This window comes from Candida metapsilosis, assembly GCF_017655625.1.
Source record: "Candida metapsilosis strain BP57 chromosome Unknown scaffold3, whole genome shotgun sequence".
In the NCBI taxonomy this organism is placed as follows: domain Eukaryota; kingdom Fungi; phylum Ascomycota; class Pichiomycetes; order Serinales; family Debaryomycetaceae; genus Lodderomyces; species Lodderomyces metapsilosis.
This window is the reverse complement of record NW_027138161.1, coordinates 276,052-296,696: the sequence shown is the minus strand read 5'-3', so window position 1 is coordinate 296,696 and position 20,645 is coordinate 276,052. Positions and strand designations below refer to the sequence as shown.

Genomic DNA, 20,645 nt, shown 5'->3' with positions numbered 1-20,645 from the left:
GTGATGAGATAAAATTTCGCGCGATTCTTTTTACATTTATCAGTTTACATCTTCTATAGACTGCTTGTCTACAACAATGGGCCTGGCTGATGATTCCTCTGGACCACTATCTGAATCACTGTCACTGTCACTGTCGTCGTCAGAACTCTCTTCACTAGAGGAGCTCTCCAGACTGGAGTCTGAGCTCAGACCCGAGCTTTCAGTATCTACCATTGATTCCGGTTCATATGCTTGGCTCACATCAACAACACGACTTGCCATAGTTTCCTTATTCGTACACACGTAAATTGTCGGGTACTCTAGTACAATTTTATCCTTCAATGCATTACTTAATGATTGCTCATTATCTAGTTCAATGACAGAGCCAGGAGGCACATTCGTAGTGTTCTTTAGGTAAAAGTTTAACAGGTCAAGCTCAGTCACGCCATGGCTCCTCAATACATTTAATGGAACAGCCTTACTGACACTCAAATTTTCATTTAATCGATAGCTGAGAAAATTTGCAATTTCTTTCTGCCCAGTTGTGTCCAAAACAATCCATTCCACAGTCCATGTAAAGGTATTTGATTTTCGATCATACCCAGTTTTGTTAGATAAGGCTCTTTGCATCCCTGGAGCAACTTGAACAATCATGGTATTTTCTCTCTTGACAACAACGTTTGGGTTGTGAGGAAATATTTGATTCACTCGAAGCCTTCGCTTATCACTCTCTGCTTCGTTTTGCTTGAATCGCTTTCTATCTGGTCTCGTATCCTGTTTTGACCTCTTTAGAATGTTTCTTGCTTTCTGCTTAATATCCTCTTTTGATAACTGAATCGACCTATCAACATTTAAAAGGTAGTTGTAATCGCGATTCAAGTATGTTGGGTCCTCTGTGAATTGCAGTTTCTGTATAAACTTTGTTGTATCGACTTTGCCTGTACAGGCATCTCGTTCTTTATGAGTTTTGTAGCAAACGAGCGAGCATGTCTTTGTGGTGCAAGCTGGACAGGTGTACTTGGCTTGAAAGTTCTGACATATCTGACAATCGCCTTTCGGAGTGTCCATCAAAGTGTTAGCACAGTGGTAATGAGAGTAGTGAGATGATTTTAGTTGCAAATGCGAAACCTGAAAATGTACACCTTCAAAATTTTCTTTGTTTTTTTTTTTTTTTTCCTTCAACAAAAATTTTTCAATACTTCAGACACCATTCAATACGAGGCCACACCGTCATTACCACAATGATCCCCAAACCGAGCTCATTACCTCATGTGTCTGCATTTAGATGCAGTATCAGAACTATGAAACAAAGAAGGACGGTGAATAAATTAGTGGAAGTGCAATTACTAAAAACCTTACCTGGCATTGGGGTCGAAGGACAGATTTTACATGTAAAGCCAGGGTATATGAGAAATTACTTGCACATTGACAACAAGGCATGTTACATTACACCAAATAATCCACCTCGTATTCCTGTGGTTGATGTAGAGGAGTTGCGTCTTCAAGAGCAAAAGAAGCGTAGACAACTTCGCAAGGAACAAGAGGAGAAGGTAATAGAGGATCTTACCAGCAAACCGGAAACCGAACAACAAACAAAGGATGAATCAGAGGGAGCTATGTCTCTCGAAGAATTGTCTGATTTATTTAGCAGCATGAGGTCGACCAAGAGAGCATCCGAAAAGCCAGAGTTGAAAGTGCAATCAAACATCTTTGACACTGCCAAAGGAACGATACCAGGCTTGGAAATGGAGAGTCATGAATTTGACTCCATACAGGATGTTGATAATAAATTGCCCAAATTATTGACTTTAAGTAACTCGGCGTTGCCTATAAGTAAGAAAGCTGTTGCTAAGCATATTGAAGAATTGACAGAGCGTAATGTTGACATTGAGAAATTGGGATTGAGCTACATAGATACTCCAGAAGACGATATTGACTCAATCACCGAAACAGGAAGATTCCAAGTTAGGCTCAAATCAGATGATGGCAAGTCATTTATCACAAGAGTATTGGAAGTAGAGTAGATGTATGTAAATTATTGAATTCTATCATGTATGTATATAATCGTGTGCTCTTTGGCTTACTCATGTAGATCTGATTTATTTTGCATTCAATTTGCGACAAAAAAAAAAAAATAGAAAACGATCCTACCCATTCAAATCATGCCATTACAATATAGCGCCGCCAAAACATCCAACGTTTCAAAGAGTCGCCTGCCTAGCAAATCTCCGATAAAGAAGTTCCAAAGGGACACTAAGAAGCTATTACCATCGCAAAGAGAATACAAGAAAAAGCTTGCAACATCATGCTCCTCCTCGCCTCAGGCAACTAAAGGTGAAACTGAAAAGCTACCGGTACAAGACTACAACGTTCAACTAGACTACCAGCTATCATCCAACGACGATGTTGTTGTTGCCGTTGATACTATACTATCCAACCGATGGTCCGAGTCTAGCGAGTTGCATAATCGTTACAAAAGAAACTTTGAAGGAACAGAAGAAAAGAGCATCTTCTGCATGAAGGGCATATCACCAACAGCAAAAGCAACATTGGTCAAATATAGACTGGGACTACCGAGAGGCCTCATTACAACCACACAGTTGTATGCAATTTTCCACAACCAGGGACCCACTTTCGTTGACAAGTCTTTGGAGTTGGCTATTAGACGCGGTGATTTGCGCAAATTTGTGATTAGTAATGCTTCACCGGTGATACTGAGGTCCCTTAACAAATTTCAACTGAAAAAGGTGACGTATGGGTTTGAAGATATCGAGGTAGTTGCTAAAGTTGGTTATTACCATGAATTAATTGAGAGTCTCATAACAGGGAAGGACAATGAGAGCCCAATCAAGCAAGCACTATCTAAATTTTACCAGTTTATCAAATCACACCCCACCGAAATGTTTATGTCAACCTCGGACTTTACCGACGAAGAGGTGCTAAACCTAGTCCAGTATGGGTTTATCACCCTCACGTCCAACCACTTTAACGAAATTGAGCAAAACTATTCAATTTCATATCCAGGATGTGGAACATACATCAAACTAGTCAATGAAGGACGTGCTTGGCTAGTAAAGACCTTGAACAAGAATAAACACAAAGAGGCGCTCGAGGAGCAGCTATTTCAAAAATGGCTGGGAGCAACGCCCGAAGGAGACCTCAAACTCTACAACTTCAGAAAACCATTTTATGGATATGATCTACACTGGGTGCTAGCGGATGCATTAGGGGGTGGAATTGTTGAAGTATTTAACACCCCAGTGGGCCGCGGTTGGCGTCTTACTGGAAAAGTATAAAATATTAAATAATCATATAATATAGTTTTGATAAAGTACATTAGAGGCAACTTGAGGGCCCTCTCACATTCTGACTCTTTGTTTCTTTTGCAACTTCTTTTGCTTCTTTTCTTGAGCCTTTTTATCAGCTTTCAACTGTTCTTCTCTAGACAAATTTCTCAATTTGTCCCTTTCTTCTCTCTTCAATTTAGCTTGCTCTTCAGCTAATTTCTCATTCTTGATTTCTTGTTCCAATTTCTTGAATTTTTCAATTTCACCATCTCTAGTCTTGACCACCCTTTTTACGGTTTCTGGTTTGAAAGTGATGGCTTGGTCAGATAACTTATCAACAATGTTGAAGACAGCATCCAATACTTCACTGATAACTTTAAGATCTGACTTACCAGTAACGAGACTCAATCTAACAATCACTCTTCTATTTGGAAGGAAAGCTCTCAACGATTCAGGCCTTAATTCTGGTTGATCGGTAAAGGCAATAAACTTGATATATGAAGCACTTCCTAAAGTCAACGCTTGTCTCAATTCGGTTGTGGTTAACTTGTCTTGAAATTCATGAGCCTCGCTCATGTAGACAAAACTTTCTGGCAAGTTTGGTGAATCAGTGGTTTTGCACAATGACAAAAAGTAGTTTGCTTTTCTAGCATCATTCATACCCAATTTGGACACAACAGAGGAGATAAAATTGTCATATTTACCCAGTGGTGTAATTACAATCTCAACAGTATCTTCTGGAGCGTGAACACTAGGAGTGAAGAAGCTAAACAACACTTCCATAATCCAAAGGAAAAGATTGTGTCTTGGGGCCAATGCAAACTTCAAATCAACCTTGGCAATATTCAAACGACCAGTAGCATAAGAAGAATAATTTTCAGCACTATCTTTGACATAAAGTTTATTTGGAGCCACTCCAAATTGGAAAAATTGTTTGGCAAATGTAGGTTTAACATTGTTTAAAAATTTAGTGACTTTTGATTGATTGTACAAGTCTCCTGCTTTGAAAAGGAGAACAAAGATAATCGTGAATCCTAAAGTGAAGAATTCAACTCTCCAGTCCTTCAATTGAATTCTTTGCCAAATTGTCAATGCATTGAGCTCTTCCAAAGTTAATTGATTGACCCTGAAAAACAGTTAGTATCGAAGAAGGACAGCAGGGTGATGGTGTTATACATACTGCTCTGGAACTGAGAAAGGATAATATTTGGATATCAATTCGAATATCATTTTGATTGAGTCCAGAAGTTTTGTTGGTTCGGTGAAGGTTTTTTTTTTTGTTTTTTTCAATTGTTGAACGAGCTTACATAACTCTACAAATAATTGAAACTACCTTTTATACTATTCTTAACGTCACCTGTTCTCTATTACTTTTCTACAATCTACTTCCTTCTCTTGTTACCCGATTCTTCCCCATTATCCTGCTGACGATGTTCCAATCCTTCATGGACAGCATTAGCAATGAGCTCCCTCAACCCCTCTTCTGGATTCTCACTTTTCAAAATCTCTTCAATCTTCCTCCTCCTCTCTTCTAGTTCCTCAGGGGTCAAATCTTCATCACCCTGTTGCTGATCCTCCAGCTGTAACGAATACTTGATCTCACGACCGTCCCTTGTTCCAGGTTGCGGCAAACTCTCAATAAATGCATTTGCCTGAGTCACTTCACTAGACACATCCTCTGGCTTATCATGCACCAAGCTCTTCAAGTACGTCGCCACTTCTGGGAACTCATCTTCTTCCTCAATGAAATTGGCAGCTGTCAATCCGTCATTATTCTTGATTTTGTAATCAGCTTTGTATTTCTCTACTAGAAGTTTTGCCGTAGGTACATCCTCAACATGATGTAAAGGCGTATCTCCTTCGTTATCTTGTACGTTGATATTTCCACCGTGTTCAATCAAGTATCCAAGAAGATCATGATGGCCATATGATGCCGCTGCGTGGATCGGAGTGTATCCATTGGGATCTTTTGCATTGGGGGTGAAGTCTCCCAGAGAGATGTACTTCTCAACTTCTTTTCTTTGGTTGTCAGCTGCTGCTATCCATATATTTGAAACCATGGTATGTTATTGTTTGGTAAAGCAATCGGGATGAGATGAAAGCCGAGAAATGATAAACAATTTTTTTGATCTAAACACATTTTCACTAGATGATCACTAATTGCAAAAAGAACACTACAATGGATACTACTACGAAGAGCTGTTATTCGCACCTCAATTATGCTTGAACTAAACTAGCTATATTCCCACCTTTTTTAGAATCGGATATTTTTGTCCGTGACAAATACTGGAGCACCACCAGGCGTGAAAAACGCGGGCTGCATCTTTTTGACATTAGTCATGTCGTTCTTTTCAGGCGAAAATCCCATCCTCACATTACCGCCGAATATCATTCGATATGTAGATACATCCTTGTTCTGGATCAAACTTGCTGGTAATTCATTTGATGCGTAATCATTGTACACCTCAATCTCAGTGTTTTCGGAATCTTTAAACGTATCAAGCCATAAACACTCACAGGATTTTGGCAATTCAGCTATTAAACCATCAATGTTGGTTTTCAAAGATTTACCGTTTCCCGAAAGAACAATCTCGTGTAAATTATCATGGAGTGTTTTACCAGTTTGACCAATGGATTTCATGGAAAGCTCCTTCAATGAGTTATTACTAAGATCAAGTTGCTTCAAGTTGGTAACTGTTGGTGGAAATCTCAATTCGACATCTGCTATACTATTATTTTCCAAATTCAATACTTCGATTGTATTGTATTCGAACTCGATTTTAAGCTCGCTAATACTATTATACGACATATCCAACACACGCATGTTTCTCAATTTCCCCAATTGAACAGGAAATTCACGAAGTCCGTTGGCTGATAGATCAAGTTCAACAACTGTCTCAGGTATGTCAATGTTCAACTCTTTCATGTTGCATTGTGGCAAGTATAAATACTTGATCGTTGCAAAGTTTCCAAATGACATTGTATTCAACTCAACAAGATCAGTCTCGGTCATGCGCAAGTACTCCAATGTGTTTCCAAAGTTATAAATGGAGTGAGCCGTTTTGTAATCTTCAAATGATAATGCTTTAAGATTTTGGGGAAATTTGGACCAACTCAAATCATTGATTTCACATTTATTCCCTTTCAAGTACAACACTTCAGTGCTCATTGCATCACCATATTTATTAGTCGAAATATCAAGCTCCTTCAATTTGTTACTTGATATGTTGAGCTCTTTAAGGGACGAAGGGAAATCAGGGTTGCAAAGCTTACCAATACCATTCATCAGAATGCTCAAGAACTTTAATTTGTTTGGGAAATGAATCCTATCAATGGATCCAAGAGCATTATTATCCAATTTCAACAACTCGATAGATTCAGGTAACACTAAAGAGCGGAAGTACTTTCCAAGATTTGTACGTGACAAGACAAGCTCCTTTAAATTTGCAAACTTGGCAAAATTCAAATCAGAATTTCTCCAATCAACCTTCGAACCACGCAAGTTGAGACTTTGCAACCCAGTCGGCAATGATTTGAATAAATCCGTGGTATCAGATTCCACAACCCAAGCAATCCGCAATGATTTCAAAGTGGAAGGAAATTTAAACAGCGACAAAACCTGAGGATTTGCAATAGCTATAATATCCAAGTCGGTTAGCGGGTATGTCTTTAATGGAGACATGATAACAAGTTCCACAGTCATCGATTCCAAAGCGAATCCTTTCTTTTGTGCCGCGACATCTAATACTTTCCATAAATCCTTGCTGTACCCATCATCGCGATCATTTCCTTCAAATTTAAAGACTGTTGTTTCTTTGCATGTCATGTGCTTGACGATATTAGCAACTCCTTCTGGTAACTTCAGCTGCCTAGCGGAAGGTGTGTATTCTAACTGAAGCAGCTCCAATAAGGGGCAGTCATTCCATTCTTTATTTGGCCAAATCAATTGCAAACAATGTGCCAATTCAAGTTTCTTCAAGGACAGTGGAAGCTGGCCAAGGTCAAAAACCTCACTTTGTGTGGGAGGGACATAAGTGAACTGGCACAACTTTCTACACTCGGCTAGTTTACCAACAAACAGAACCTTTTTCAAATGCAAGATTTTAAGGTTTGGGAAATAGCTTAGATTCAATTTTCCCATAACCTTGGTGGATTCTCCGTTGTTATCAATCACCAATGACTCGATGTTGTCTTTTAAACTTGCGAGCGTGGTATGAAATTGGTCCATGTTTACCTTGTAACGACACTTTGATGTGAATGCAATTTCAACAGCGTACTTGAATCCTTTGACTGGGTGCAACGATTTCATCAATTGCTTAAACTCAAATATGTCAACCAGGTGATTAAAGTCATAAACAATGCTGAAAGTGGTGCGTATGTGCTCATATGCGCAATAATTATGCACCGTAACAAACTGCTGACTCGTTCCAACACACGATCTAACTGGAGCTGATCTTTCTTTGAGGAAATACAAATCATCCAAAAACGAAGCCTTAGATTTATGATGCAATTGGATATGGCAGCTGTTGGTTATCATTTCATCAATGGTGCATTTCACTTTTGGATTGTGTTGCAAAAAAGACCGATCTTTTTCAAGTAAGCTTGTAACATCACCAATTTCAAGGTTGGAAAAGATCTGCTTCAAGACGTCAAGAGGAAGCGAGTCCAATGAGACTCTCAATGCATTTGATAAATCCATTTACTGTTTAATGAAAAGTAGAAAAAAGTGGTCAAGTGGTAAATTATGGGATATATTTATATAGCATTTAGAGAGAGAGGGGGGACAAATATTTTTATATGCAGTAGGTAAAAGTACGTGTCACCGCTATCCACATTTTGTAGGGACAAAGAATTCAACACAATCAGTAAGGTTTATTAGTATATAATCTCTATGGTATCTAAAAATGGAATTCTGATTCATTATCAGAGCTATGTCTTGCATGCTTTTCATTGATTGGATATGGTGGGTATTTTTCATTTGGATCTTCAGAGCTAGAGCTTGTTCTCTTGGTTTTGGGTACCGTGAAATCCCATTCATTTGAGTCCATATCATCATCATCATCATCAAAGGATTCAGCTTCTTCGAAAGCCGACTCTTCGTCGTACCGTCCATCGCTACGTTCTGGATAAAGATGTGCTGGTTCCATTCTTGACTCTGAGTTTTTGTAACCGTGAGCAACGTGGTCACGAGGCATCTTGTCATATGTCTCTGGTCTATCTCTATGGAATCCTTCTTCTTCATCTTCATCTGAACTTGGGTAATAAGTTTGTTCTGCAGTGACGATACGTCTAACTTCCAATGGCAATCTATCTGGACGGTAGAAACGAAGATCAACTCTACCCACAATGTAAAGAATCATAACAATGAGTTCGAAAACACCCCAAACCACGTACATCAAATATTTATTCTCTGCTGGGCTTGCAAAACGATGCTGTCTAGCTTGAAAAACGACAATACAACGACAAATGGCAGCAATAAAAATAAGCACGGTTGTGATTATAAGAATACCCATGGAAATGTTATGTTTAAGTGTGCCTCGTTTGTTTGATAAGCCTTTGACACTTTTATAGTGGTGATGTGTTGCTGCGATAACCCTAGTGGCATGTCTATGGTTTGAATTTCTCTTCATAAACCCACGCTCTGCCCTCTGTGCAGCATTCTTCTTGACAAAGTACAATGGACCAAAACTTTCTATCCACCATGGCTGATAAGTATATCTCAACTCATCCTTTTTCGTTGGTAACCAGAAACTCAATCCAATTAATGCCACCGAAGTCAATGAATACAAGATAACCATAATTGATGTAAATTGCACGGTATGAATCCAATTTCTATAAGATTTGTGACTAAGGAATCTCAAATAGGGAACAAACGATGCTAAAATAGTCACAGCGATAAGAATAACAACGAAAGCATATGTGCTCAACATGAAAACCCAGAACAACATTCTTGAACCACCGACAGGATGTCTCCATGTAAATAATCTTTGAGCCAAAATCAAGTTGGCTGAGACAATAACAATCGAAGGAACAAGCAAAAACACTTCACTAGTTAAACCAACAGGAATTTGAGTTATATCGTACGACCATTGGACTCTAAGTGCAAAGCCAATAATTTTGCAAATTGTGTAAAACATCCAAACAATTGACAAATAAAAGTAGTGACCTCTGCTAGTATTGATAATAAAGATGATGAGATGGAAAACAAAAACTATCGAAAAAAGGATAGCAAAGGCTAAACTTGGACCAAAGTCATCACTTGTAGGATAACTACCAAACAAGTTGATCTGAGTTCCAACATTATAATCAACCAACGGTTTTGGTATATCGGGACCTAATAAGTTACTTGCTTGTTCTAATAGTGGTTTGATACCAGTACCAACTTCTGCACCATTATTGGAACTGGTGAATAGTAGATGCATCACCCCCGTGATGGGTGTGTACACATCCTGAACCATTTGTATTGGAAGGTTCTCTTTGGATGATACTGTAAGGTAATGTGATTCAATAGGTAAACGGTCCAAACAACAAGGACCTACGTGAGGTTAGTTCTGTTGATATAAAAAGGATAAACTTTAGTGGCACAGAGTCAACATGAATAGAAGATTATTGTATTAGCTATATATATATATGTGTATTGAGTTGAGTAAAAATTAAATGATTTTGAAGTTTTTTAGCTTTGTAACTCTAAAATAGGTTTGTGTCTCTAAATAAGACTTAACTATGGTGAAACGAATTTAGCAAGTTACTTTACTTAGTTAACTATGTAATAAAGGGTAGCGCCACTTATTAATTTTATTTTTAATTTTATTTTTTCTCATTCATTGCCCCACCATAAATCCCCAAAACAGTAATAAAACAAATAAAAAACAATTTTTTTTTTTTTTTTTTCATAAAACAGCCATTTCTTTTTTTACCAAACGTTTGATACGCAATAGACAGCGACAAAGAGTTGTAGTTCCTAATTTGGGTGGAAATGGTACAAGCTCAATACCGGCTTAGAAACGTTGATGCTTTCTTTTCCTGCTGCTTTCACAGCTTCATCACATGCACTCTTTTGCGTACAAAATAAATGGGGAGGTTCTACCTAGGTTTATTGTTCCGTGATTGGCGTCTCCTCATTTTTTGACTTACTGACCCCTTTTTTGTGGATACTGCAAGCATGCCACCTCCTCGTAACCCGAGCATGAGTAAAGGTCCGTACTCTATAGAAATACGTTTTGTGTCATTTACTAATGCGCGCTAAGTAAATTTTGCGTAAGTTACCGAAAAAGGATATATCCTTTACAATAGAAGATTTGGTGAAATTTAAAAGCTTCGGAACTGTACAGGCCATGTTTATATTATCACATGAGATGAGACCTACTAATTTCTCTAACAATTAAACATACATAAAATTGGCATCAAGTTCGGAATGGGCTGCAGAGCGCATACCTGATGCGTGTCCCCGCAACCACTGCCGAAACCGAGTAAATGCGCTCTTATTTTTTTTCTAGAAATGGAACTCTGAGTCTGCATCAGTGTCACGTAGTCTCTCATCTGTGGGGTATGGCGCATATGGGTGTTGCTGTTGGTCGTGGTGCGAGTTTTGTCCATTATAGTCGTAACTGTTTGAGTTGTACTTCTCTTTCTCTCTATTACTAAAAGGTTTGATGTCCTGGTGGGCATACATTCCATCGTTGAACTCATCTGAACCACTGCTTTCTTTCTCATTCTTTGGTACCGTGAAATCCCAATCATTTGAGTCCATATCATCAAATTCATCTTCCAATTGTGAATCCTTCTCCTCCTCGTTATCATACTCAAGCTCTCTTCCATACAAATGTGAAGGCTCCATTCTAGATTCCGAATTCTTATATCCATGTTCAATATGATGACGACGCATCTTTTCATACGTCTCTGGTCGATCTCTATGGAATCCTTCTTCATCTTCATCTGAACTTGGGTAATAGGTCTGTTCAGCAGTAATGATACGTCTAACCTCCAATGGTAATCTATCTGGACGGTAGAAACGAAGATCAACTCTACCCACAATGTAAAGAATCATAATGATAACTTCAAACACACCCCAGACAACGTACATGAACCATTTGTTATCTGCAGGACTGGCAAAAAAATCCCAGTTGGCAGTAAACACAACTATAGCCCTTCCAATTGCACCAATGAAAATAAGCACCGTTGTGATGATAAGAATACCCATGGAAATGTTATGCTTAAGTGTACCTCTTTGATTGGTTAAGCCCTTGACGCTATGAAAATGATGATGGGTTGCAGCAATGACTCTTGTGGCGTGTCTATGATGGGAGTTTCTCTTCATAAACGTGTGTTCAGCTTTTTGAGCTGCATTCTTCTTTACAAAGTAGAATGGGGCAAAACTTTCAATCCACCATGGTTGGTAAGTATATCTCAACTCATCCTTTTTCGTTGGTAACCAGAAACTCAATCCAATTAATGCCACCGAAGTCAATGAGTACAATATAACCATGAACGATGTGAATTGCACGGTATGGATCCAGTTCCTATATGAGGTGTAACTCAAAGTGTACAAATATGGAATAGCGGAGGCCATAATGGTGACGGCAATAAGAATTATCACAAATGCATAGGTAGTAAACATAAAGTTCCAAAATAACCACCGTGAACCACCAACTGGATGTCTCCATGTGAATAGCCTCTGTGCTAATATTAAATTTGCAGAAACAATAAGGATTGCCGGAACAATCAAGAAAACTTCACTCGTAATCCCAATAAGAAATAGGGTAACATCAGTAGACCATTGTGCACGTAAACTAAATCCAATCACCTTCAACATACAATAGAATATCCACACTAGTGATAAGTAAAAATAGTGGCCTCTTGAAGTGTTGATAATAAAGATAACAATGTGGACAATCATAATGACACCAAATAGCACGGCAAATACTATACTTGGAGCAAGGTCATCATGATTGGGGTATTGACCAAATAAATTATTTTGTGTACCAATAAAATACTCAATAAGCACTGGGGGTAGGTCGTAACCCAACAAATTCCTACCCCATGTAAGGATTGCTTTCACACCAGTGCCTTCAGCTGCTCCATTATAGACTGATACTACTAATAACTTTCCGAGCCCATGAGATGGTGAATAAAGTAACTCTCCCATTGTGGATGGAGATAGGTGTTGTTAAAATGTGACTTGTGAGTTGCTTATATTAGTTTCGTTAATAAGCCTCGTCGGGCGATGTTTAGCGGTGGGTACGATCGACGGTAGATGTTGGCTCCATAAGGCAGCATGTAGTAACTCAGTGGAATGGCTTCTACTTTTATATATATTCGTGTGGAGAAGTATTTTACCACCCAATGCATTGAGCTAGTATCCCCAAAAGAAGCAAAAGCGTATTTAACCATCAAACGTATGTTTCATTGATGACACTTTGGCTTTACTTGGGCGGTTATAAGAGTAAAAAATTTTAACTTTTTGGTTCGCACAAAAGGCTGGGGATTTTATTGTAGCGGGGAATCCAAAACACAACAACCCAAAAGGAGAGATCACAAATGTGCCTTTCACAAACAAAATTCTCCAATGGAAATCGTATTTCAGTAAGCTGCCACTGCTTTTCTCTTGCTTCAGGCGATGGGGTTTCACATCTGCACACCTTGCCTTTTGTGGTGGGCATTTTGCGTGAGGGGATTGCGGACATGAATTCATAGATTCGTGCAACACCTGGATTTAAAAAAATGTACCGGAGATAACACAAAATACATAGAGAAAAGGTGGAGAACCAGAGAAAAAAAGGTTCCTAATTATACTTTCCAATATTTGTTTAATAGATGAGAAACAGCTTCGAGACCAAGTACACATGCCCATGCTCCAATCAGCAAAGGGGGCGTTGTGATTATTGTTGAGCTACGAACTGGCTTGACGTGCTGCCTCTGTCACTTAGTTGATAAGCCCTCTACAAAACCATGCATGTAGTAGCACAAGATCATTTTTCCTATATCCTCTGGAGATGTTTAAAGCCATATTCAAGGGAGGACGGGGTCAGTTTATTGCAAATGTTTGCTGATATACTGTTTTGTGTTACAGGATTTCCATGTTTGTGTAACTTACCTAATTAGGAAATTTTGTTGATCAAGTATCATAACCATTTCTTGTTTAGGTGATTTTAAAAAAAAAAAAAATGCATGGGATCTTAGATCTATGGTTATGAACTGGTGACATCAAGCCAACACATACGAACTTGTGTGGAAGTCTCTACTGCATAAAATGCAATGGTTGATTTTTTTTCTTGCATTATCGTGCAGGTGCATTTACTTATGTTTTGCAACTTTGGTACAGAATTAATCAGAAACAGTTAATGTGAGTGTATAAATAGTCTATATGTAAAACTCTATAAATTGATTGAAGTGAAACGATCAAACCAACTGCAAAAAACAGAATACCCTCAACTCGTTTCTAGAATTTAAATTCATCGTCGGAGTCGTAATGTTTCTTCTCGAGCTCGTTTGCTGGGGTGTTTGTGTATGTGTGTTGATTAGGAGTAAACACTTCAGACTCCATGTCTTTTTCTTTACTCCTCTCATTGGTGAAGTAGAAATCGTCACTTGATTCAGCAGATTTGGCACCGTCTCCAAAATCAAATCCATTTTCATCGTCGTCGCTATATTGGGGATCATAGTGGTCATAGTAGATGCCATCCTCCTCTTGATCCTCTTCGTTGTCACTGTGAGCTGGGGTAACCATCTGCGATTGCTCTGCCGTAATGATGGCTCGTACTTGAGCTGGAAGCACATCTGGCCTGTAGAACCGCAAGTCTGCTCTTCCAATAATGTATGACATGTTCATAACGAATTCAAAAACTCCCCAACAGAAATACATTGACACAGGTGCTGCAGCAGGCGACGAAGTCTTTTGTTGGCGAGTTTGGAAAACAACCACTGCTCTTAAAATAGCTGGTACAAACACTCCAATTGTTGAAACAATAACAATGAGTAACGATACGTTATGTTGCAAATCACCTCTTTGGTTGGTCAATCCCTCAACCATATTGTAATGATGGTGCGTTGCCGCAATGACTCGAATTGCATGACGATGACTTGAATTTCGTTTCATAAATGTACTCTCCCCTTCTTGTGCAGCTCCTTTTTTGACAAAATAAAAGGGTGCAAAACTTTCAATCCACCAAGGTTGGTACGTGTACAACCGTTCGTCCTTTTTCGTTGGCAACCAAAAACTCAACCCAATCAAAGCAGATGCTGTCAACGTATATGTGATCAATAGCACACAAACGAATTTGTTCAAGTTTTTATAAATATTGAACCTAGATTTGGATATGAAATACAAGTAAGGAATAGCAGATGAAAGAATAGCAACAACCAACAATATCGCAACAATGCCGTAAAGGAACATCATAAAGAACCAAAATAGCTTTTTACTACCACCAACCGGGTGTCTCCATGTGAATAGCCTTTGCGCGAGTATCAAGTTGGCCGAAATCAACAAAATAGATGGTATAACTAGCAAAACTTCGTCACCAATCCCCATCCTTGCATTTATGATGTCCTTCGCCCACGCAGCTCTGTAAACGAAGGACACACACCTGATCAAATTGGTGAATGACCAAAAAATACTCAAAAGAAAATAGTGGCCACGATATGTATTCATAATGAAAATAAACAAATGCAACAATGCAATAACACCAAATAGTGTTGCAAATAGAATGCTTGGTGCGACATCACTGCTGGTAGGGTACCGACCTAGTAAATCAATTTGTTTCCCAATAACATTGTTGATGAAGGTTTGTGCAATTCTGGGACCCATGATACCTTGTGCTTGAGCAACTATATTGTACACTCCACTCCCTTCGTCGGGGTTGTTGTTGGTGGTGAAAAGTAACTTGACAGCACCGTGTGTTGCCGAGTATACTTTGTCTGCATCAACAAGCGACAACGAAGGCTTAAACAGCATCCTACCATACAGTGAATGATTCAACTAGCAAAAAAAGAAAAAAAAGAGTGTTTTTACGTATTTGTGACAGCTTTGGCTTATATATATATATTATATATATTGATCCCGTGGGATTAACTAGCGATGTCCATTTGTGCAATGAACATCAGAAAACGGAAAAGAAAAAAATAAATAAAGGTAAATAGAAGGACCAACTTTGGTTGGTTTTGTGTTTGATATAACTTTAATTTTTCTTTTCTTTATTTTCCGTCTTAACTCTTTTGGGAGAACTAATTAAAGTTTAGATAGCTGGTGGGTAGAGTGGTGACTATATGTCTATTTATCATACTTGTGTTGTATGTGCTTATCATTCAGAACAAGTAAATAACGCTTGATTGAAAATTTGTAGCATGGGATTTTGCTTTAAATTCATTGCAAATAATGGAACTGAGATGTAAAAGCTTAATAAACAAAGAGCAGGGCAGCTGCTAAGTAAGCGCTCAAATGGAATCCATGTATTATCTCACTACTGCTGCATCCTTTTAACTTCCCCATTGGGCCACTTCCTTTATCACAGATGTAACGGTCCATTGGGAGATATTGGGAAACGGAAAAACGAACAAACGAACAAAACGAGAAAGAAGCAGAAAAAAAAAAAAAGAAATTAAACGTTTTGTACATAGATTGCCCCACACAAAGCCAACGGTTTAAGAATTACGAAATAGGAAATATGCGTGAAAATCAATGTACCTTTAGAATGACTCGATACAAAATTTGCAGAAATCTTAAGTAATACCAAATTTATACTTAAAACCAGTTGAACCAATCATGTTGTAAGCTTTTTTAAATCTCAATGTGATCTGTATTTTGTCAAATATCGTCATTGAATTAGTGTAAAGATTCTATGTTTGTTTGAGTGTATCCAATCAACTTAATTGCAAGAGACTTAATACATAAAAAAATTTTACGAGGTTGTGAACAGCGCGATACATCTCAAAGTATACAACTCATGATCTAAATTCAACGAAATTAGTCCATATTTATAGACTTTCAATTCACTTATTCAGTAAAGTATTTGATTTTGCAACCAATTTTGGTCGTGTGATTTAGGTTTACTTAAGACCAAATGAGAATTGCCGCAAATGCAACTAACTTTACCACACTAAATGACCTTTCCTTCAAAATCTATAAATCCTTCATATCTAATAAATTAAGTATAGAGTACAGATTATACTAGGCCCACTAATGAATCCAAACCAGCAAATACAATTTCCTAATACCTTCTTGTCCCTCAAAAACTTAGTCCTACTTATCATAACCAACGGAATTTGTGACATTTGAAATAACAACAAATACCCACGTAAAGATCCAAAGATTACGTACATCACCAATTCATGCACTATACTAGATATGATAAACGTGATAAACGCTGCTTGCAGTTTACCAACTTTCAAAGCACTGATACTTGAGTGGTAAACGTGACGAAGGAGGAAGTTGTGAACTGGTTTATTCCAAAGCCTTGCAAATTCTGAAAAGTCACTACAAGACCACCATGGACCATAAAAGTCTCGATCAGCAAACAAGGTCAACTCAGCAAGCGCATTCAAAATGGAGTCCCAAATGAGGAAAAAAGTGAACAAGTATTCAGATAAGAACGGTGGAATCATGTCTATCAATATGAGAAAGTATTGAGCGGCTCGTTCATGCACCGGAAGCTTTCGGACAACAGCTGCCCTCTTGACAATTGGAAGCATGTGGTTCTGTGCCACAAACACCATAAGGAAAATAAGGCCAAAGATTCCACATATTTTTTCAAAAACATACAGCCAGTTCACTTTCTTAGTCCTTGGATATTGAATGGTGTAAACTACTGTTGGGAACATAGTGTATTCGAAATAATTCCAAAGGTTGATGTTTTGAGGGAATTTAATCAAGTCACGTTTTTGCAATTCCTCAAATGAACAGTCGAGAACTGCTTCATCACATTTCCTATCATCTTGTTCAGGCTTATCAGTTGTAGCTCTGGATTGGTACTCCAACTCGTATTTTGTAAACTCGATACTTCGTTTCAAAGTGTCAATTGTATGTTCCATTTCATGACCTATGGGAAGTTCAACTTCATTGCTTTCTAATTGATGAAGATACCGTTCCAGAAACATTCCCTCATTATAAACTGACCACAAATACCCATTGTAATGGCCATAAGAATGCATCTTCATCACAAACACAAGACTATGCAACACCAAAAACACTCTAGCGATCCATGGATAATCCATGTAGTGAGCAAACCACATGTACACAGTAAAAAACCCAATTTCATACACGCTCTGTAAAATCCAACCAACTCTACCCCAACTTAACATGCCTTGTTTACAGAGCCACTGTAGGAAAAATGAGAAATACAACGACAAGTACATTGCCAAATCAGTCAATGCCACTTTGATCAAATCACGACGCAAAATCTGGACTATTTCCCAGTCCCATAAAGGCGAGTAGTTTTCAAAGTACATATGCACAAGCTCATTCATCATGATGAAAGCAGTTGACAACCAGAATAAAATATAAAAGCCGTAAAACTCCGACTTGATAAACTCTTGCGAGTCAAATATGGTACTTTTACCCGTAAAGGATAAATCTCCAAACCTTAAACGATACTTTTCTTTGCGTTTCTTTTCTTGGCCATCTTCAGATCTGGACTTTCTTCTTACAAGCCGATGATGATCTTGTTCTGAAACGTACTTTACCAACCCATCCAATGTGAAATCAGATTCTGATATGTCCAGACTACTACTACCGGCACGTGGAAGTCTTGCTGCATGTTTGCGGGATCTGAAACTGTTATTTTTAGCAAGAGGACTAGCGGGCATTTTCCTTCCCGTAGAGCTCAGCACATTGGACCCTTGTCTGAAATATCCATCACCAGAGGAAGTGTTGGGTAAAGAATCCTCTGAAATAGGTGGAGTGATGTCAGATAGTTCAGCACTATCTTTGTCAAGAGTGGATGCCTCGGTTTCGGTGTCACTTGATGATACATAGTCATTATTGATGTCTAACAAATTTCTTCTATTGATTCTATCCGATATGAAATCCAACCTTTCGCCAGTGTCCCTGCGATTGACCATGATGACTTCAATTAGTGGTGTAGGCTTTTCTGAATCACTGTTTTGTTCTTCCTAAATCTAATGAGATTATAAAGAAAAAGAATGATAAGTTGAATTGAGTAGGTTCTTTATATAAATTCCATTGAAAACACCGGGTTATTCGTTTTTTTTTGTTGGGTATTAATAGAAATAGAAAAATGTTCCGTTTGCCGAAATACTTTTTTTTTCTCGGAGACTAAGCAATCTTTATTATTCCATTAACTCCGGTGGTTTATATGCAAGATATGCATATACGCCAATTACTTAGACTCATATGCAGACGATTACTAAAAAACAATTACTGAAGTGACCTTTCCTTGCAGAGCATAAAGTAGATTGCTATTCATCAAAACGTTTGGAAGGCATTAGCTAAAAATACTTACGGAGAAACGGAAGAGGTTCCCTTCTTTTATCTCCGATCTATTTACAATACATTTACCTGTACACCCTTTCAAAAGGTCTGGTATCGTTAAAGCAACTTTTCCAAACTATTCCCACAACTTTTTCCGCCTCTTCCTTGCTAGCGCAAGCAGGATTTGCACTTACTGAAATCACTGCTCTTCTTTTAATACAGTCTTGAAATTTACTACCGAAATTGCCCAAACCCGATTTTTTGATTTCGGCCCAAATCCTACATTCCCCGCTCAACATCGATGCTCGGATTTCAGTACAGGCATGATGCCTCAAGTTGTTGTAATTCAAATTGAACTTCATGTAGTCATATACATGCACTAGCTCATGCGTTAAAACATCTTCTAGTTGCCACTTTGATCTTATCCAGTTGCTGCACAATAATACACCGGATTTGGGATCAAACCCACCTCCTTTTGTGAAATCACAGGTGGCACATTTGATAAACTTGGGGTCCATTGGTAGGTTGTCCTTGTTTAACTTTCGTATATGGTCCATCATAAAGATAACAGAAGGTGAGTACAGCAATACCCATTTGAGATTCTCATTACAAGATTGACATTTTTCCTCGAGATTTCGATTTTGGTAATCATAGATGTATTGTGCGCGATCTTGATCTGTAAAACCAAGGCCAGTCTGGTACAGTAACGTCCGTCTCCACCATTCAAAGCCAGAAAGTTGTGAAGGTGGGGACAAAGTTAGCTGTGAGACGTTGTCCTCTGGTGGTTGTGATGTAGGATGTGACATTTGATTCTGAGCCACGTGCCAAGAAGTTGTTAGCTGGTGTAGACAAACTATGGTGTGTGTATATAACGTGGAACCCTATAAAGGTGGATTCTTTTCCTTGCTTCCCGCTGTTGCTATGGCCTATTCCAGTGAACGTATTCCTCGTGGGCTCTATATTCTTGGCGTCTTATTTTGTCTTGTAAAAAAAATTTTTTTTTTTTTCACATTTTTCACATTTTTCAACAAACTCAATTAGCAACATTACGATGTCAGAACAATTAACACACCCATCGATCAAGGATGGCTGGTTTGCGGAAATCTCAGAAACAATGTGGCCTGGCCAAGCCATGTCTTTGAAAGTAGACAAGGTTTTGCATGTTGAGAAATCAAAATATCAAGACGTTTTGGTATTCAAGTCTGAAACTTATGGCAACGTTTTGGTGTTGGACAATTGCATTCAAGTTACCGAACGTGACGAATTTTCCTACCAGGAAATGATTACCCACTTGGCTTTGAACTCCCACCCTAATCCAAAGAAAGCATTGGTCATTGGAGGTGGTGATGGTGGTGTTTTGCGTGAAATTTTGAAGCACGAAAGCATTGAGGAAGCTTGGTTGTGTGACATTGATGAAACTGTTATTGAAGTCTCCAAAAAGTACTTGCCTGAAATGTCAAAGTCCTACAATGACCCAAGAACCAAGGTTCACATTGGTGACGGTTTCAAATTCTTGGAAGAATACAAGAATCAATTTGATGTCATTATCACTGATTCATCTGATCCAGAAGGACCAGCTGAAACTCTTTTCCAAAAGCCATACTTTCAATTGTTGAAAGATGCATTGACTGAAAAGGGTGTCATCACCACTCAAGCTGAAAACATGTGGATCCATATGGACATTATCTCCAAATTGAAGAAAGATTGTGCGGAAATTTTCCCAGTTGCAGAGTATGCCTACACTATGATTCCAACTTACCCATCAGGTTCAATTGGTTTCATGGTATGTTCGAAGGATGCCAATGCCAATGTTAGAAAGCCAATTAGATTCGACTGGAGTGATGAATTTGTAGCAAAGAATTTGAAGTATTACAACAAGGAAATCCACGAAGCTTCGTTCATCTTACCAAACTGGGCTGACCAAAAATTGAACAAGGGTAATTAGAGGAATAGTTGTA

At 38.4% G+C, this 20,645-nt stretch overlaps 12 protein-coding genes across 12 annotated transcripts; 3 read left to right on the top strand and 9 right to left on the bottom strand. All coding sequences in view use genetic code 12, as the record gives it.

Annotated features, from left to right (window-relative positions):
* Positions 1–39: 39 nt before the first annotated feature.
* On the bottom strand, positions 40–1,047 carry I9W82_002929 (uncharacterized protein; the record flags this gene model as incomplete). Its single annotated transcript, XM_067691838.1, has 1 exon — positions 40–1,047. The coding sequence occupies one exon, from the start codon at positions 1,045–1,047 to the stop codon at positions 40–42; it is 1,008 nt and encodes a 335-aa protein (XP_067548278.1).
* A 173-nt stretch (positions 1,048–1,220) lies between these two features.
* I9W82_002928 (mitochondrial 54S ribosomal protein MRPL50) lies at positions 1,221–2,003 on the top strand (the record flags this gene model as incomplete). The annotated part of the gene is made up of 1 exon (XM_067691837.1): positions 1,221–2,003. The coding sequence occupies one exon, from the start codon at positions 1,221–1,223 to the stop codon at positions 2,001–2,003; it is 783 nt and encodes a 260-aa protein (XP_067548277.1).
* Positions 2,004–2,141: 138 nt separating this feature from the next.
* On the top strand, positions 2,142–3,275 carry I9W82_002927 (uncharacterized protein; the record flags this gene model as incomplete). The annotated part of the gene is made up of 1 exon (XM_067691836.1): positions 2,142–3,275. One exon carries the CDS (start codon positions 2,142–2,144, stop codon positions 3,273–3,275), a length of 1,134 nt encoding a protein of 377 aa, XP_067548276.1.
* A 63-nt stretch (positions 3,276–3,338) lies between these two features.
* On the bottom strand, positions 3,339–4,496 carry I9W82_002926 (uncharacterized protein; the record flags this gene model as incomplete). The annotated part of the gene is made up of 2 exons (XM_067691835.1): positions 3,339–4,392; positions 4,447–4,496. The coding sequence occupies 2 exons, from the start codon at positions 4,494–4,496 to the stop codon at positions 3,339–3,341; spliced, it is 1,104 nt and encodes a 367-aa protein (XP_067548275.1).
* A 152-nt stretch (positions 4,497–4,648) lies between these two features.
* On the bottom strand, positions 4,649–5,326 carry I9W82_002925 (uncharacterized protein; the record flags this gene model as incomplete). The annotated part of the gene is made up of 1 exon (XM_067691834.1): positions 4,649–5,326. The coding sequence occupies one exon, from the start codon at positions 5,324–5,326 to the stop codon at positions 4,649–4,651; it is 678 nt and encodes a 225-aa protein (XP_067548274.1).
* A 194-nt stretch (positions 5,327–5,520) lies between these two features.
* I9W82_002924 (leucine-rich repeat domain-containing protein) lies at positions 5,521–7,965 on the bottom strand (the record flags this gene model as incomplete). The annotated part of the gene is made up of 1 exon (XM_067691833.1): positions 5,521–7,965. One exon carries the CDS (start codon positions 7,963–7,965, stop codon positions 5,521–5,523), a length of 2,445 nt encoding a protein of 814 aa, XP_067548273.1.
* Positions 7,966–8,164: 199 nt separating this feature from the next.
* I9W82_002923 (DUF3112 domain-containing protein) lies at positions 8,165–9,724 on the bottom strand (the record flags this gene model as incomplete). The annotated part of the gene is made up of 1 exon (XM_067691832.1): positions 8,165–9,724. One exon carries the CDS (start codon positions 9,722–9,724, stop codon positions 8,165–8,167), a length of 1,560 nt encoding a protein of 519 aa, XP_067548272.1.
* A 1,034-nt stretch (positions 9,725–10,758) lies between these two features.
* Positions 10,759–12,411, bottom strand: I9W82_002922 (uncharacterized protein; the record flags this gene model as incomplete). Its single annotated transcript, XM_067691831.1, has 1 exon — positions 10,759–12,411. The coding sequence occupies one exon, from the start codon at positions 12,409–12,411 to the stop codon at positions 10,759–10,761; it is 1,653 nt and encodes a 550-aa protein (XP_067548271.1).
* A 1,293-nt stretch (positions 12,412–13,704) lies between these two features.
* I9W82_002921 (uncharacterized protein) lies at positions 13,705–15,216 on the bottom strand (the record flags this gene model as incomplete). The annotated part of the gene is made up of 1 exon (XM_067691830.1): positions 13,705–15,216. The coding sequence occupies one exon, from the start codon at positions 15,214–15,216 to the stop codon at positions 13,705–13,707; it is 1,512 nt and encodes a 503-aa protein (XP_067548270.1).
* Positions 15,217–16,397: 1,181 nt separating this feature from the next.
* Positions 16,398–18,317, bottom strand: ARE2 (sterol acyltransferase; the record flags this gene model as incomplete). The annotated part of the gene is made up of 1 exon (XM_067691829.1): positions 16,398–18,317. The coding sequence occupies one exon, from the start codon at positions 18,315–18,317 to the stop codon at positions 16,398–16,400; it is 1,920 nt and encodes a 639-aa protein (XP_067548269.1).
* Positions 18,318–18,770: 453 nt separating this feature from the next.
* Positions 18,771–19,493, bottom strand: I9W82_002919 (putative metalloprotease; the record flags this gene model as incomplete). The annotated part of the gene is made up of 1 exon (XM_067691827.1): positions 18,771–19,493. One exon carries the CDS (start codon positions 19,491–19,493, stop codon positions 18,771–18,773), a length of 723 nt encoding a protein of 240 aa, XP_067548268.1.
* Positions 19,494–19,738: 245 nt separating this feature from the next.
* SPE3 (spermidine synthase) lies at positions 19,739–20,632 on the top strand (the record flags this gene model as incomplete). Its single annotated transcript, XM_067691826.1, has 1 exon — positions 19,739–20,632. One exon carries the CDS (start codon positions 19,739–19,741, stop codon positions 20,630–20,632), a length of 894 nt encoding a protein of 297 aa, XP_067548267.1.
* Positions 20,633–20,645: the final 13 nt, after the last annotated feature.